This window comes from Pseudochaenichthys georgianus, chromosome 16, assembly GCF_902827115.2.
Source record: "Pseudochaenichthys georgianus chromosome 16, fPseGeo1.2, whole genome shotgun sequence".
Lineage (NCBI taxonomy): Eukaryota > Metazoa > Chordata > Actinopteri > Perciformes > Channichthyidae > Pseudochaenichthys > Pseudochaenichthys georgianus.
This window is the reverse complement of record NC_047518.2, coordinates 40,731,052-40,749,841: the sequence shown is the minus strand read 5'-3', so window position 1 is coordinate 40,749,841 and position 18,790 is coordinate 40,731,052. Positions and strand designations below refer to the sequence as shown.

General features: G+C 43.3%; 1 protein-coding gene across 2 annotated transcripts in view; it reads right to left on the bottom strand.

Annotated features, from left to right (window-relative positions):
* Positions 1–18,790, bottom strand: part of chd4b (chromodomain helicase DNA binding protein 4b) — a 64,427-nt gene that overhangs the window by 19,539 nt on the left and 26,098 nt on the right. For both annotated transcript variants that reach the window (XM_034101676.2, XM_034101677.2), the window contains exons 18-27: positions 14,562–14,699; positions 13,910–14,031; positions 12,624–12,797; positions 11,861–12,002; positions 9,710–9,959; positions 8,777–8,901; positions 4,879–4,971; positions 4,645–4,786; positions 1,870–2,042; positions 668–854 (exon numbers count right to left, since the gene is read on the bottom strand). In XM_034101676.2, coding sequence (XP_033957567.1) covers positions 668–854; positions 1,870–2,042; positions 4,645–4,786; positions 4,879–4,971; positions 8,777–8,901; positions 9,710–9,959; positions 11,861–12,002; positions 12,624–12,797; positions 13,910–14,031; positions 14,562–14,699 — 1,546 coding nt within the window. The remainder of the gene's footprint in view (positions 1–667; positions 855–1,869; positions 2,043–4,644; positions 4,787–4,878; positions 4,972–8,776; positions 8,902–9,709; positions 9,960–11,860; positions 12,003–12,623; positions 12,798–13,909; positions 14,032–14,561; positions 14,700–18,790) is intronic.

Below are 18,790 nucleotides of genomic sequence, written 5' to 3'. Positions count from 1 at the left end.
TTTCAAATACTGCACTTTGGATATTGCAATTAAAACCAAATGTTCAGCCTTAGTTGTATTTACAGTGCACAGGATAGCAAATAAATAGTGAAGAAAATGCATTAATTATAATTTATGTACATATTTGATGTGCATTTTAAATAGGGCTCGGGTTGAAATAGAAATAATCTAATTGTCTGAAATGATTGCAGCTAAATTCCTGGATTTTTAACCAAATAGTGTGCTTACTGCGATTTAAATAGTCCACTGGTCCACATTGCAATCAGGATAGAAGTGTAGTTATTGTGCAGCCCTGATACTAGAAGCACACACCATGCAATCCCTGGACTTCCTGACATGCAACACACACAACATTTAACCACACACACACACAACATTGAACCACACACACACAACATTGAACCACACACACACACACACACGAACCACACACACACACACACACACACACACACACACACACACACACACACACACACACACACACACACACACACACACACACACACACACACACACACACACACACACACACACACACACACACACACACACACACACACACACACACACACACACACACACACACACACACACACACACACACACACACACACACACACACACACACACACACGAAGAGGTTTCAGTAGATGTTGTTCCGTACCCTGGCGTATGCTTCGCTCCTCCTGCGAGCCGTCGTTGTAGTTGACCGGCTTCCTGGTTCTCTTGCCTTTGCCCAGGTTTCGGGCGAGGTCCTCCTGCTGCTGCTCGTAGTGGTGGCGCAGCAGCTTCTCCCAGTAGTCGGGGTCCACGCTCTCCTCCTGCTTGATCACCTCCCTCTCCACCTCCTCCTGCTCACACAGAGCAAACAGGAATTCATATCGTAAACTGCATACACGAGAGTGCTCGTCATCCACATTAATGATCAGATATTTAAAGAAGAACTGACAAAATACTAAACAAAAAGATTCGTAGTCATACGGCGTAGATCTTGGGGACATTTTCTCCTCCAGAAGTCGCCATGCGGTCTCCATCGTGCGGTTAATACATTGTTTGCCTTCCACTCATCGTGAGCACCTGTCGTCTATTAAAGGGCTTCTTTGCACCCTTATTAGGTAAATCTGATCCTATGTTTATATTTAGTTAGTTTTAAGTTAGCCTATTGTTGTGTATTCAGTACAGAGACTCTATCGATACATCCCTTTCATTGTTGATATGTATAGTTTGCCTTTGCCTGCAGGTTTCACCAACTCAAATGTCAGACTTTTTAAGACCTTCTTAAGACCACTTTGAATAGAATTTAAGACCTATTTCACGGCAAGAATGTATGAAGGAAAATTGCTATGAAAGAAGAAATACGTCCAAAAATTACTTACAAAGTAAATATATTCATGTTCAACATATGAACGATGACTGAACATAACAGTACACTGAACTGTGTGTGTGTGTGTGTGTGTGTGTGTGTGTGTGTGTTTGGGTGTGTGTGTGTGTGTGTGTGTGTGTGTGTGTGTGCAGCCCGGACATTTCCCCCAAAACACATTTAGACGCTATCGCAACACAGAAGTACCTTTCAAATCCCATCATTTTAAGACCTTCTAAATCATATTTAAGACCTTTCTTATTTTTTTGATCATATTTAAGTCCTTTTTAAGGCCTTAAATTCTGATGATCAAATGTAAGACTTTTTAAGACCCCGCGGGAACCCTGCTATATAACACAGGAAAACCCCAAAAAGGATTCACGTGCAATGGCTTGTTTACATGCTGCTGTGACAAAGTATATCTAATCAAATCAAAGCTGTCAAAAAAGTGAAACAACACTATAATGTTATGTATTCATGCACAGATGTTTTAGAGGGACTCGTACCTCCTCCTCTTCATCTTTGACCACGTACTGGGCCACTTTGAAGGAGCTGAGGTATTCGTTCATGCTCTGGATCTCAGTGTCGTCCGTGACGGGTCTCTGGTCCCTGTCCAGCAGGCGGTCGACGGCACTGTCGTCGTAGTGGATCACACTGCTGTCGTCCTCCTTGCTGTTTCCTGGACGAGTGGAAAGGAGACAAAGAAACAACATTTACCACAAAAAGGTTAGAAAAGTGTCAAAAGAACTACAATTTCACGGGAAGACTCCCAGAAACCTGCAGGTCCGCTGCAACTCTGACTACTTTTAAATCTAGCCTGAAGACTTTCTTTTTGCCGCTGCTTTTAATTGAACTATTCACATCTCACACTCCCGCCATTGTATTTGCTGGCATTAGCATTATTAGCATTAGCCCAGCGCACAAATGGAGAGAGACTAACTTATGGCACCACAAAAGAAAACATGGGAGCGGTGGCGATCAGCAGGTGTCGGCGTTCTGGCGATTTACTCGGAAGGCTTCAGAAGAAGCTGCTGGGAGTCCCAGCAGCTTCTTCTGAAGCCAGTCCCCAACTCGCGGCCGAGGACTTCGGGTGGCAGTATGCGCCGTGAAGTTGTTTGCGGCCTGCCAGTAAACCCAAAGCAGAAGAAGACGAAGTGACGTCAGCAGCTTCATTTGACTAATCCTCCCCCAGGGTCTTATTCCGGTGTGAACGCGATCTGCTCTTAGTTCCATGGGGGCACTGAGTGCAGGGAACTAAGTACGGCAAAGTACTTGGTGTGAAAGCGGCTAATGATACGGTGACGATGCTTTCCTTTATACACTACACTCAGTTATTTGTTATTATAAAATGTATATTATAGATCTTTAGGAGTTACATTTCCATGTTGTTTTTGATTATAAACCAAGTGGTGGTGTTGTTTAAAACTGTGGAGGTATCATAATCAGAATCCCTTTGTTAACTAACCCACAGAGGGGAAATGTACGTTGTTACAGCAAAAAGAATCTCACTAAGTGCTGGGAACTAAGTACGGCAAAGTACTTGGTGTGAAAGCGGCTGATGGTGCTCGAGGAGGAGATTCAGCAACCAAGCTGCCTTGGTTGCTGATTGGCTAATGGTTACCAAGCCAACACATCGTTATGACATCATAAAGTGGCCAAAATCTGATCAGCTCATTTTCAGACAGGAACAAAGATTCTCTCTCTTTTTGATCAATTTCTATAAAAACCTGAGACTTTCAGAGTCTCTTTCCACAAAGGGGACACATGTTGATGTAGAAGAGACATGAAGAAGAGGGGACACATGTTGATGTAGAAGAGACATGAAGAAGAGGGGACACATGTTGATGTAGAAGAGACATGAAGAAGAGGGGACACATGTTGATGTAGAAGAGACATGAAGAAGAGGGGACACATGTTGATGTAGAAGAGACATGAAGAAGAGGGGACACATGTTGATGTAGAAGAGACGTGAAGAAGAGGGGACACATGTTGATGTAGAAGAGACTGAAGAAGAGGGGACACATGTTGATGTAGAAGAGACATGAAGAAGAGGGGACACATGTTGATGTAGAAGAGACATGAAGAAGAGGGGACACATGTTGATGTAGAAGAGACATGAAGAAGAGGGGACACATGTTGATGAAGAAGAGACTGAAGAAGAGGGGACACATGTTGATGTAGAAGAGACATGAAGAAGGGGGGACACATGTTGATGTAGAAGAGACATGAAGAAGAGGGGACACATGTTGATGTAGAAGAGACATGAAGAAGAGGGGACACATGTTGATGTAGAAGAGACATGAAGAAGAGGGGACACATGTTGATGTAGAAGAGAAATGAAGAAGAGGGGACACATGTTGATGTAGAAGAGAAATGAAGAAGAGGGGACACATGTTGATGTAGAAGAGAAATGAAGAAGAGGGGACACATGTTGATGTAGAAGAGACATGAAGAAGAGGGGACACATGTTGATTTAGAAGAGACATGAAGAAGAGGGGACACATGTTGATGTAGAAGAGACATGAAGAAGAGGGGACACATGTTGATGTAGAAGAGACATGAAGAAGAGGGGACACATGTTGATGTAGAAGAGACATGAAGAAGAGGGTGTAGAAGAGACATGAGAAGAGGGGACACATGTTGATGTAGAAGAGACATGAGAAGAGGGGACACATGTTGATGTAGAAGAGACATGAAGAAGAGGGGACACATGTTGATGTAGAAGAGACATGAAGAAGAGGGGACACATGTTGATGTAGAAGAGACATGAAGAAGAGGGGACACATGTTGATGTAGAAGAGACATGAAGAAGAGGGGACACATGTTGATGTAGAAGAGACATGAAGAAGAGGGGACACATGTTGATGTAGAAGAGACATGAAGAAGAGGGGACACATGTTGATGTAGAAGAGACATGAAGAAGAGGGGACACATGTTGATGTAGAAGAGACATGAAGAAGAGGGGACACATGTTGATGTAGAAGAGACATGAAGAAGAGGGGACACATGTTGATGTAGAAGAGACATGAAGAAGAGGGGACACATGTTGATGTAGAAGAGACATGAAGAAGAGGGGACACATGTTGATGTAGAAGAGACATGAAGAAGAGAGAAGAGACATGGAGAAGAGGGGACACATGTTGATGTAGAAGAGACATGAGAAGAGGGGACACATGTTGATGTAGAAGAGACATGAAGAAGAGGGGACACATGTTGATGTAGAAGAGACATGGAGAAGAGGGGTGACCTGTAAATCTATCCGTGTGATAAAGTGGGCTCACCCTCTCCGAGTTCATGCTTGAACAACTCTTCGGTGCCGAACTTGAGGATGTCGTCGAGCTCCTGTTTGGACATGGACCCGGTCTTGGATCCGAGGCCGGGCCGAACCACCAGGTGAGTCAGCATCATCTTCTTCTTCGCCACCTGCAGACAGGAGGAGGAGGACAAACTAAAAGGTTAGCAAGAACATGTGTTGCCATGCTTGTTGTCTCTTGCAGTCCTTCCTTCCCACTGACCTGCGTGATCCTCTCCTCCACCGAGGCTTTGGTGACGAAGCGATAAATCATCACTTTCCGGTTCTGACCGATACGGTGAGCTCTGCTGAACGCCTACGGAGAGCCAAGCAGAAACAGATCAATCACCTGGAATCATTATTTACAGTCCACATATTTATACCTTTTTACACATACCGTAATTTTCGGACTATAAGCCGCGCCTTTTTTCCCATTTTTCGACCCTGCGGCTTATATAACGGTGCGGCTAATCTATGGATTTGTACAGCCAACAGCCACTAGGGGACCTCCTAAATCTATGGATGTTACAGGTTACAGTCCACCACCTTTAACTCTATGGGCTCTATGGCCGGTCCGCGCCCGCCACCTTTAAGCGGCGGGCTCCAGCAGGAAAAGCTGGAGGCCGGAAAAGAGTGAGACAGGTAGCGCGCCAAAGTAAAAGTGGAACCGAGAGACAGAACGAGAGCAAGACAGACAGACAATACGAGAGCGAGACAGTTTGTGCAAAGGAAGTTTTCATGCACAAACCCTTCGCTCAGTGGGAGGCGTGGACGACTAGCGGCGATAAATCATTCACCAAAACTGGTCGCATGCGAAAAGCAACTTTCGCTCAGGTTTGCGAGTGGATCCTGACAGTGTGGACGAGTGTCAAAACATCCACGATCACCAACGGGTTCCGAAAGGCTGGACCGCTTACATACGGTAATTAAACATTAAAACACCTGCGGGCTTGTTTTCAGACCTGGTTGCTTATTCCTCTGAAATCTGGCAACAGAGTGGGCGCAGTGTCTAATAGTAGCAGCAAGCTAACGAGAGGCTACGTTCAGCTGGTGACTCGGGAGTCGGGACAGAGAAAATGTCAGGAGTTTGGAAGTATTATAAAATTGAAAGCGAAGGCAGTGTAACAGCCAGATGCAATGTTTGCAAGGAAAGAACAGAGCTACGTTCAACACGACCAATCTAATACGCTACCTGAGAAACAAACACCAACAACTTTCAAAAGGAAAGAGAAACTGCCCCAGAACAGTGAAAAGGCCAAACAATAACAGCCAAGATAGCTGAATTCATCGCGTTGGATGACCAGCCGTTATCTGTTACCTTTTTTTTCTCTTAATGCATTGCATAAAGATCGGATCGGGAAAAATCGGTATCGGCAGATTGTCAAAATCAAATGATCGGAATCGGATCGGGAGCAAAAAAAGGTGATCGGGACATCCCTACCTGCGGCTTATAGTCCAGTGCGCCTTATAGTCCGAAAATTACGGTACTTTATTTTAATTGCAACATGTGTCACTTGCACTTTCTTACTGCACTGTTACATCTTTATTTTAATGTCTTAAGTAGCTTTTTATGTTTCTAATAAGAATCCTGGGAAGATTTTTATTTCCAACAACTACGATGAACCTCTTGTTCAAACGTTGGTGAAGCCATTGAATCTTGAATCGAAGAGCAAACAAGAAACAAGCAGCTTTATCTGGAATCATTATTTACAGTCCACATATTTACACACAACAATTCCTCTCATGGCGTCACTTGCCCTTTTAAAGCTTTATCGTTATTCTTAAGTAACCTTTTATGTTTGATTTATTTATCATCATATTCGATTTACTTGTTTATAGACTCTTCTTGCACTATTTCTATTCGATTTTATTTGTATTTACTTGCATTATTTTATCGGTTTTAGTTGTTCTCTGTCCTGTATATATGTTGCCTTGTTGGAGGAGCCGTGATCTACGCTTTTCATTCACAGATCTACACTGTAGCTAACGACAATAAAGCCTTGAACACAAACATAAACAAACGCATTGAATGTTACTAATAAAAGACCTGGGACAACTCCACCGTCAAAGCCACTGCATCATCACAATGTGGACAATATCTGGTTTGCTGACTGCACATGTTTTATTGCATTTCAATGTAAATTACTGCTTTATTTTAATTTCTATTTTACTATATTTGTTCATATCTTTGCTGTGATGTTGTAAGAGCCATCAAGGCACATTATTTTACGGTAATGAATTATGGTTTAACTTAAATGAGCTGAATAACTATGAATTATTATTATACTGTTTTTGTAACGTTTTATCTTGCTTATGGACAGCTCTAGTTTTATGTTTTGTTATTATTTATAGAAAGCAGATCGTAGGAGCGTGCTCAGGTGAACGCCAGCGTGACACAGCAGGAAGTCTAGAGAGGAAGTTGGAAAACGTTTTTGACCGCACACATCCGTACGACTGGGATTTGTTTGTTTAAATACCGTGCAGCACGTCGGCATTGGGCCGCCTGCTGATCCATTGAACCTCCTAATAAAGCACTTGAATGGAACGAGCAAGGTATTTGGATTTCTTGAACATAAGTGAGTCAATACTCGAATTCGCTTCCTAGACTAATGGCGCTTTTCCACTGCAGGGCCTCGCACGGCTTAGTACGGTATAGTTAGGCCTTGGTAGGCTCCGCCTACACTGCGTAGGCTGTGACGTCATCTTCAATGAGAACCACAAAACCAACATCAGCCGTTAGCTGTTAGCCCTCAGAGCTCACAGCTCCTCATATCTGTTCAGAAACTAGACAAAAGTTAAACAAGTACAAACCACAGACTGCCTGTGTCATGGAGAATATAGCAGGGCTCGACATTAACGACTGCGCGATGGCCCGGGGCCATCTAGTATTTAGCTCGGGCAATGAAGCCTCACCTGCTGGTTGCCCGATCGGGCAATCTATTATGCCAGTATCATGCAGCTCGCGGATCAGTAATGAGTGACCCGACAGTAAAACTAAACACATCTATAACTAGTTTAGGTAGTTTGAGAAGTAATTAAAATAGCTACGTGTGATATTCTAACCTGGTGTGTGTTTTGTTCCGCTCACCGCTGCATGCGATCATGCAGAGCTGCGTGTCGAGTCTCGACTCGTCAGCAGCAGCTGATCTCTCTCTCCCGTCAGATTAGACTTCACTCGCGTTTATGTCCATATCGATCAGATCCAGCGAGTTCTAGCTAATGATATGACTACCTGCTTATTAAAAGACACCTAAACAATAAGCATCGCTGTGCAACTGGATGAGGCCGCAAAGTATAGCACAGCATTATGCATTTGTTTACATGGAGCCCCGAGGCATTACCAACAGATCAACGCACAATCAACCCATCCAGGACATCTCTTTCTCCACATTAAGTGTTCGACATTAGAGTTGACTATTCTTGTCTGTCACATACTATTCTTGTCTGTCACATAAGTGGCGCAACTGAAGCGGTATTGCTCTAAAGGGAAATTATTTTGACCGAAGAGATTTAGATTTGCCGGCTAACGGGAACTCTGACGTCGCCATTTTGTGTGCTTCGCGGATGCGCTCGGCTCCTCTCGACTGCTGCTCGGGTCTGCTCGGCCAGCTTCCGGATGAGGAGGCATTCGTTCGACCAACTTACAGTAGTTAACATTACAAACATTTTTAACAGGGGCCATAATAGTGTAAATAATGTTTGTTTTGGCAGTTATAACTGAATGTAATGTGTTCCACTTTTTTCCATCTGGGAAGGCATTTGCCTTCATCAGGTGGAAAGTGTTTTGACCAACAACTTAAGTATTTCTTATAGCTATGCAGGGCATGCAAGCGAGCAAACACACACAAGAACAAACAAACAAGTGAAATGAAGAATAAAGTTGAAATTGAACAATATAATATTGTGGTGGTTCATCTTATAATTCAGTCTAGAGAACCAGACGGCATCTAAGACCTGCAAAAATCAAAATGTTCTAGGGGAGGCCCCGAACCCAATGTATGCACCACGACACCAAGTCAAATTCCTCGTACGTGTCCACCTACGTGGTGATAAACCAGTTTCCGATCATCTCAAGATGCTGAAATTGAAGTGAGGGACTGCACCACTCAGAGCTTCAGTACCTGGATGTCGTTGTGCGGGTTCCAGTCCGAGTCGTAGATGACGACGGTGTCAGCGGAGGCGAGATTAATGCCCAGACCTCCAGCTCTGGTGGAGAGGAGGAACGCAAACTGCGGAGCCCCCGGAGCTAAGGGGAGGAGAAACAGAAGAGAAACATTAGCCTCTTCTCACACTCAAGATTCAAGGCTTTTTTGTCATGCACGGTAGCTACAGCGGAGATATAGCCGCTTTTACACCAAGTACTTAGCCGGTACTTGTTCCCCCCGAACTCTGTAGTCCCTCGAACTGTCCTAGTAGAACTTCTCTAGCAGGGACTATCACGCGAACTATCACCCCCCCCTATCGGCCTAGTTCGGGGGAAAGCACTCCGGTGTGAAAGCGCCTATGGCTATAAAAAACTCAAAGCTCCCCATTATACTGTTTTTCATGTATTTGTGATCCTCTCACGAATGGAAGTAGTCGTCACATACAGAGCATCAACTAGGTCCTGAACAGTGTCCTTCACATGCTGATATACAAGAGAGGGAGTTAATCCCAACAGCTGTCCTACAATGAAACGGCTTCAATGCCACGTTAATTGTGAAAGATAAACATAAAAACGAATGTTCGACACAACGAATACTAGATCTTAAAGGTCCCCTATTATACTGTTTCTCATCAATATATGACAGGCCTCAGATATATACAGAGCATGTCTCTGATTGGCTGAAACAGCAAACAGATCATTGCAGCATTACCCATAATCCCCTCTGTTTCAGCCCTGTTTCCAAAGTGCTGATTCTCTGTCTGTTACTTGAGATGAAAGCAAGGAGCCCCTCCCCACGCCCCTCTGAGAGAGATTTGGTTACAAAGAACTCAATGGAGCTCTAGAGGAGATCCAGGTGATCAGGTGGATTGAATATGAATTCACACGGGGTTTGACGTATGTGGCTCACCATTAAATCTGTCGATGGCCTCCTGCCTCATACTGCCCGTGACGCTTCCATCAATCCTCTCGTATTTGTAGCTCTCGTTCTCCAGGAAGTCCTCCAGCAGGTCCAACATCTTGGTCATCTGAGAGAAGATCAGCACTCGGTGTCCTCCGTCCTTCAGCTTCCTCATCATCTTCTGCAGCAGCGTCAGCTTCCCTGAAGACTTGGTCAGAGCGTTGCCCTCGTACATGCCGTTCGGAAGTTTCGCTGCCTCCTAAAGTCACAGAAAACACATCAAGACTGCGTTAAACATTAGCGGTGTAAAATCACAACTTCCATCACGGTATGATATGATGTTCGTTCTTTGGACAACAATACAATATTTACTGATATTTCAAATGATAGGATTTGGATTGAATTCAATGACCTGCAATCGGTTACATTTATTAGAACTGAAATATCATTTGCCAGTCTTTTAAAAACAAATATACCTTTTCCACCGTGCCATTTGTCTCATGTTTAAGGTTTGTCTGAATGTTAGGGGAGGACGAGCTCTTGGACGAAATGGTTGACACAATAATGCCGCCCAAAAACATTTTTGTATTAACTTTGCATCAATGACATTGGATTGCTGATCAATAAATTAAGTTATACCCCTATACATGTGTTTACATTCATAGAACTTGTTCACATTCAGCCCAGAAATAAACACCTTGTTCCGTTAAAATGGTGTTAAAATCGTATAGAGGACAGGAATCAACATTAAAGGTGTTTTTATTAAGAGCTATTACACGTCCCTACGGCTTGAAACAAGCTAGATTATGGACTTCTTGAAGACTCGTTTAATGCTACTTGGAATTCAATTTGACGAATACTTTACAATAAGCTAAATAAACTCGACAACTCGGGGTTAGGACGAGTTTTGGGGACAAATGTTTAATAAGAATAGACTTATTTGGGTCCGGATTTTTTTTTACATGATATCATTTTAGAAAGTTTAGAAAGAAAATTCCAGATGCAAACTTAAAGGGGACCTATTACGCAAAATCCACTTGTTCCTGTCTTTTGTACATAAACATGTACAAAACGATGTGTTGGCTTGTGTAACCCCCCCACCTTATCACCTGAATCTCCTCCACAGCACCATTGTGTTCTTTTTAACCAAATATCTCTCAGAGGGGCATGGGGAGGGGCTCCTTACTTTCATCTAATGGCGTATTTCCACTACAGCACGGAGAGCGGTTTAAGCGTGACGTGCCCGGCCCGTTGTTGGTTGCGTTTCCACTCGGCGTATTTCCGGCTAGCGGGTATTTTTTACAGTTTTCTGGCTCTCAAATCGAGGTTCTTTCTGGGCCAACAACCGGGCTGATGCTAAACTAGAGAGAGAATCGCTACAACTACAACAACATGAACATATTTGACCGTGATTTAATTGAAATACACGTTTCCAAATGATGAAGTAACAACATACTGATACCGGTTAGTAAAAACCATGAATTAATGCTTTGACAAGTCTGCAGACAGACGGCAGGCCAAACACCTTTTTAAAATGCGTGTTTTCTGAATGGAGATCGGCTAAGCTAACGCAGTATATATCGACACTCACAACAACGGCCTACAGACATAAATAAAGCAGCGACTGTATTCTCCATGACACAGACAGTCTGTGGTTTGAACTTGTTTCACTTTTGTCTAGTTTCTGAACAGATATGAGGAGCTGTGAGCTCTGAGGGCTAAGAGCTAACGGTTGATGTTGGTTTTGTGGTTCTCATTGAAGATGACGCCACGGCTCCACCTACACTGCGTTACTATAGTTACTGCCCCAGCGACTAAACTGTAATGGAAACGCAGCATAAAGTGAGCCTGGCCTACCAAGGCCTAACCATACCGTACGAGGCCCTGCAGTGGAAATGCGCCATAAAGACAGACAGAGAATCAGCACTTTTGAAACAGGGCTGAAACAGAGGGGATTATGGGTAATGCTGCAATGATCTGTTTGGTGTTTGGAGCTAAACACTTCAGAGACAGGTTCTGTATATATCTGAGAGCTATAATGTATTGATGAGAAACAGTATAATAGGGGACCTTCAATGTGAGAGTGTTTGTTTTGCTATCCTGAGCATTCAGCCACGTATATAAACAAAGGATGTTATTTATTTGAGATATGTACGGTACCATGGCGGCGGTAGGAAACAGGTAGGGGTGGTTGCAGCACTTCTTCAGGTCCATCACCACGTTGAGCAGAGACACCTGGTTTCCTCCTCCTCGAGTGTTCAGAGCATCGAAGTTACGCGTCAGGATGAACTTGTAGTACTTCCTTTATTAGGAAAAACAATGAGAATATGAAAAGATAATGAGAATAGATTAGACAAAGGGAAAATGTCAAAAACACTTAATTCAGACTATATATCCTACAATATCGGGAATTAAGAGGCAGGAGAATTCATATCCATAGTCTTCAATAAGTTGTAATTTTGATTAAAAATACGGATTAATAGTCAAAGTGTTGTAGGAATAAATAATACAGAAAATAATTAACTTATCATAAGTATCTTTTCATGGCAAAATGTGGGATGTTTCGATGTTTCTTGATTCTCAAATGTCAATATTTGCTGCTTTTCCTTAAATTTGTTATGATCATAATTTTAATATTTGAGGTATGGACCTAAAGAAAAACATTAAGTACATTTTCTCAATATTCTAAATGTTTAATGTTAAGCTACACAATAAACAAGCTTGTCTCTCGATAATAGGTTCACACACAGAAAGTATAGAATAATATATTCTCCGACACGTTAATACTTTTTAAAAATTATCTTCATACATCAGATAATGCACAAAAAATGTGTTGCGCCGTCATTTAGACTGGTTTGATCTTCATGTGTGTGTAACTTAACACCCGTTAGAATATATCACTACACATCGTCTCTTTACGTACTTCTGCATCGGGCTGAGCTCCACCCTCACGATGAGCTCCGTCTTTGAAGGCATGTGTTTGAAGACGTCGGCCTTCAGCCTGCGGAGCATGTGAGGGCCCAGCATGTCGTGCAGCTTCTTGATCTGATCCTCTTTGGCGATGTCTGCAAACTCCTCCAGGAAGCCTTCCAGGTTGCTGCGGAGAGAAATGATGCCATGAATACAGGAGGGTGGGGAGGGGGGTCCTCGTAGTTAACCCTTGTGTTGTGTTCGAAAGCTGGTTCCGTTCATGGTGTCCGCGGGTACATTTTGACCCGTGATTTATCTCAGTCCAAAACACACAGAAAAAATGACTATCATCCAATATTGTTTAAACTACATCATAGCTAACTTATAATGCCTTCATAACCGCACAACCCTGCTGTAATTTAATGTTAAGGCCCGAAACACATCACACCACATATTGCACACGTGCATGTGTGTGTTCAGGTTCAAGTGTTAGTGTACTCTTTGAGAAAGGTGGAGTTCCCGTAAAGCACCTCCAGACCAAAGTGCTGTACAGTCAAATAAACAAAACATACAAAATCACACACCATAAAACATGTATAAGTAAAAACAAAAGACAATTTAAAAGCAATAAAAGCAACAATCTAAAAGATGTCAATACGCTAAGGAGAAGAGGTGGGTTTTCAGAAGCGATTTAAAAGCAGTGTGGCGGCCTGTCTGATGTGCAGGGGCAGATCGCTCCACAGCGCGGGAGCCGCGACAGAGGAAGAAGGGTCCCCTCTGAGCTTAGACCTGGTTCAGGAGCCGTTGATCAGCTGACCTGAGAGGGCGGCTGGGCGTGTAGGGGTGCTCAGAAAGACATGGTGGGGCCATGCCATTCAGGGATTTAAAAGTCAATAAAAGGATTTTGAAATGAACCCTAAAATGTACGGGCAGCCAATGGAGCGAAGCCCAAATGGGGGAAATGAGCTCATATATATACACTGTACTTTTCGGACTATAAAGCGCACCTGCATATAAGCCGCAGCAGCTAAATTGTCCGTCTGTCTTGCTCTCGTTCTGTCTCTCGGTTCCACTTTTACTTTGGCGCGCTACCTGTCTCACTCTTTTCCGGCCTCCAGCTTTTCCTGCTGGAGCCCGCCGCTTAAAGGTGGCGTTAAAGGTGGTTAATGTTACCTGTAAAATCCATAGATGTAGGAGGTTCCCTAGTGGCCGTTAGCTGTACAAACAAAATGGGGGAAAAAGTCGCGGCTTATAGTCCGAAAAGTACGGTATATATGCTCTGGAGGCGTGAGTACTGACTTGAATCTGACGGGGGTCAGGAAGTTGAGCAGGTGGAAGAGCTCCTCCAGGTTGTTCTGCAGAGGAGTGCCGGTCAGCAGCAGCTTGTGTTGCAGAGGGTAGTTGTTCAAGATGCGAAAGAACTAACAAAAGACAGGGAGGATAAATACGTTCAATTGTAGGTATTAAACGTAATAATAAAACACAAGAACATACAGAAGACCTGAGCGCGACACAGCATGTCTATACTTTTAAGACTCAACTCAAGACCCAGCTTTTAAACATAACGTAACTAAACATTAAGTAACCTAACGAGACGTAACGTAGCGTAACATTACGTTTTAGTGAGACCTGTCTTTATTGACGTCTGTTGGCGTTCAGTGTTTGCATTGATCCCATGGTTACGTGTTGCTATGCTCATAAACTAGGATGTTGTATTGCTGACCGTTTGGAAAGCCCTTTTTGTTTCCTTCTGTGTTCGCAAAGTGCTACATAAATAAAGTGTGATTGGTGAGTTAGAATGATCATGTGCAACACAGCAGCAATGCAGGTGTTGTGAAATATACACACATTGAATTGAAATGTATATAAATCAGATCTGCATTTTAAATTAGGGCTGCAATTATTTTTGTAGGATTTAAAAAGTTAAATATAAGTGCTGTGCGTGCATTACCTTGGACTGGTTGTTCTTGAGCCGGTGGGCCTCGTCCACCACCAGGCAGGCCCACTCGATGGAGCCCAGCACGGCCTGGTCGATGGTGATCAGCTCGTAGGACGTCAGCAGGACGTGGAACTTCACCGTGGAATCTTTCTGTAACACAAAGAGACCGGGGGACAAACGTTCAGCTGTGAAACACGGGACAGAGCAACATGCAGTTATTCAGACTGCAATTGTCTCCACTATTAATATAAAGTACCACAAGTTTAAGGTCCCCTATTATTCTGTTTTCCATCAATATATTATGGTCTCAGATATATACAGAGCCTGTCTCTGATTGGCTGAAACACCAAACAGATCTTTGCAGCATTACCCATAATCCCCTCTGTTTCAGCCCTGTTTCCAAAGTGCTGATTCTCTGTCTGTTACTTCAGATGAAAATAAGGAGCCCCTCCCCACGCCCCTCTGAGAGACATTTGGTTACAAAGAACTCAATGGTGCTCTAGGAGGAGGTTCAGGTGATAAGGTGGGGGGGGGGGGTACCTTGGTTGCTGATTGGCTAATGGTTACACAAGACAACACATCGTTATGACATCATCAAGTAGCGAAAATCTGATCAGCTCATTTCAGACAGGTTTTTATAGAAATTGATCAAAAAGAGAGAGAATCTTTGTTCCTGAAGCTTTCAGAGTCTCTTTCCACAGAGGGGACACATGTTGATGTAGAAGAGACATGAAGAAGAGGGGACACATGTTGATGTAGAAGAGACATGAAGAAGAGGGGACACATGTTGATGTAGAAGAGACATGAAGAAGAGGGGACACATGTTGATGTAGAAGAGACATGAAGAAGAGGGGACACATGTTGATGTAGAGGAGACATGAAGAAGAGGGGACACATGTTGATGTAGAAGAGACATGAAGAAGAGGGGACACATGTTGATGTAGAAGAGACATGAAGAAGAGGGGACACATGTTGATGTAGAAGAGACATGAAGAAGAGGGGACACATGTTGATGTAGAAGAGACATGAAGAAGAGGGGACACATGTTGATGTAGAAGAGACATGAAGAAGAGGGGACACATGTTGATGTAGAAGAGACATGAAGAAGAGGGGACACATGTTGATGTAGAAGAGACATGAAGAAGAGGGGACACATGTTGATGTAGAAGAGACATGAAGAAGAGGGGACACATGTTGATGTAGAAGAGACATGAAGAAGAGGGGACACATGTTGATGTAGAAGAGACATGAAGAAGAGGGGACACATGTTGATGTAGAAGAGACATGAAGAAGAGGGGACACATGTTGATGTAGAAGAGACATGAAGAAGAGGGGACACATGTTGATGTAGAAGAGACATGAAGAAGAGGGGACACATGTTGATGTAGAAGAGACATGAAGAAGAGGGGACACATGTTGATGTAGAAGAGACATGAAGAAGAGGGGACACATGTTGATGTAGAAGAGACATGAAGAAGAGGGGACACATGTTGATGTAGAAGAGACATGAAGAAGAGGGGACACATGTTGATGTAGAAGAGACATGAAGAAGAGGGGACACATGTTGATGTAGAAGAGACATGAAGAAGAGGGGACACATGTTGATGTAGAAGAGACATGAAGAAGAGGGGACACATGTTGATGTAGAAGAGACATGAAGAAGAGGGGACACATGTTGATGTAGAAGAGACATGAAGAAGAGGGGACACATGTTGATGTAGAAGAGACATGAAGAAGAGGGGACACATGTTGATGTAGAAGAGACATGAAGAAGAGGGGACACATGTTGATGTAGAAGAGACATGAAGAAGAGGGGACACATGTTGATGTAGAAGAGACATGAAGAAGAGGGGACACATGTTGATGTAGAAGAGACATGAAGAAGAGGGGACACATGTTGATGTAGAAGAGACATGAAGAAGAGGGGACACATGTTGATGTAGAAGAGACATGAAGAAGAGGGGACACATGTTGATGTAGAAGAGACATGAAGAAGAGGGGACACATGTTGATGTAGAAGAGACATGAAGAAGAGGGGACACATGTTGATGTAGAAGAGACATGAAGAAGAGGGGACACATGTTGATGTAGAAGAGACATGAAGAAGAGGGGACACATGTTGATGTAGAAGAGACATGAAGAAGAGGGGACACATGTTGATGTAGAAGAGACATGAAGAAGAGGGGACACATGTTGATGTAGAAGAGACATGAAGAAGAGGGGACACATGTTGATGTAGAAGAGACATGAAGAAGAGGGGACACATGTTGATGTAGAAGAGACATGAAGAAGAGGGGACACATGTTGATGTAGAAGAGACATGAAGAAGAGGGGACACATGTTGATGTAGAAGAGACATGAAGAAGAGGGGACACATGTTGATGTAGAAGAGACATGAAGAAGAGGGGACACATGTTGATGTAGAAGAGACATGAAGAAGAGGGGACACATGTTGATGTAGAAGAGACATGAAGAAGAGGGGACACATGTTGATGTAGAAGAGACATGGAGAAGAGGGGACACATGTTGATGTAGAAGAGACATGAAGAAGAGGGGACACATGTTGATGTAGAAGAGACATGAAGAAGAGGGGACACATGTTGATGTAGAAGAGACATGAAGAAGAGGGGACACATGTTGATGTAGAAGAGACATGAAGAAGAGGGGACACATGTTGATGTAGAAGAGACATGAAGAAGAGGGGACACATGTTGATGTAGAAGAGACATGAAGAAGAGGGGACACATGTTGATGTAGAAGAGACATGAAGAAGAGGGGACACATGTTGATGTAGAAGAGACATGAAGAAGAGGGGACACATGTTGATGTAGAAGAGACATGAAGAAGAGGGGACACATGTTGATGTAGAAGAGACATGAAGAAGAGGGGACACATGTTGATGTAGAAGAGACATGAAGAAGAGGGGACACATGTTGATGTAGAAGAGACATGGAGAAGAGGGGACACATGTTGATGTAGAAGAGACATGAAGAAGAGGGGACACATGTTGATGTAGAAGAGACATGAAGAAGAGGGGACACATGTTGATGTAGAAGAGACATGAAGAAGAGGGGACACATGTTGATGTAGAAGAGACATGAAGAAGAGGGGACACATGTTGATGTAGAAGAGACATGAAGAAGAGGGGACACATGTTGATGTAGAAGAGACATGAAGAAGAGGGGACACATGTCGATGTAGAAGAGACATGAAGAAGAGGGGACACATGTTGATGTAGAAGAGACATGAAGAAGAGGGGACACATGTTGATGTAGAAGAGACATGAAGAAGAGGGGACACATGTTGATGTAGAAGAGACATGAAGAAGAGGGGACACATGTTGATGTAGAAGAGACATGAAGAAGAGGGGACACATGTTGATGTAGAAGAGACATGAAGAAGAGGGGACACATGTTGATGTAGAAGAGACATGAAGAAGAGGGGACACATGTCGATGTAGAAGAGACATGAAGAAGAGGGGACACATGTCGATGTAGAAGAGACATGAAGAAGAGGGGACACATGTCGATGTAGAAGAGACATGAAGAAGAGGGGACACATGTTGATGTAGAAGAGACATGAAGAAGAGGGGACACATGTTGATGTAGAAGAGACATGAAGAAGAGGGGACACATGTTGATGTAGAAGAGACATGAAGAAGAGGGGACACATGTTGATGTAGAAGAGACATGAAGAAGAGGGGACACATGTTGATGTAGAAGAGACATGAAGAAGAGGGGACACATGTTGATGTAGAAGAGACATGAAGAAGAGGGGACACATGTTGATGTAGAAGAGACATGAAGAAGAGGGGACACATGTTGATGTAGAAGAGACATGAAGAAGAGGGGACACATGTTGATGTAGAAGAGACATGAAGAAGAGGGGACACATGTTGATGTAGAAGAGACATGAAGAAGAGGGGACACATGTTGATGTAGAAGAGACATGAAGAAGAGGGGACACATGTTGATGTAGAAGAGACATGAAGAAGAGGGGACACATGTCGATGTAGAAGAGACATGAAGAAGAGGGGACACATGTTGATGTAGAAGAGACATGAAGAAGAGGGGACACATGTTGATGTAGAAGAGACATGAAGAAGAGGGGACACATGTTGATGTAGAAGAGACATGGAGAAGTGCATTTTGCATAATAGGTGACCTTCAAAACTGGTGGTTTGGTCTTTGTATCAATATGTTTATCTTCCAGTATAAATCAAAACTGACTTCACTCCGTCA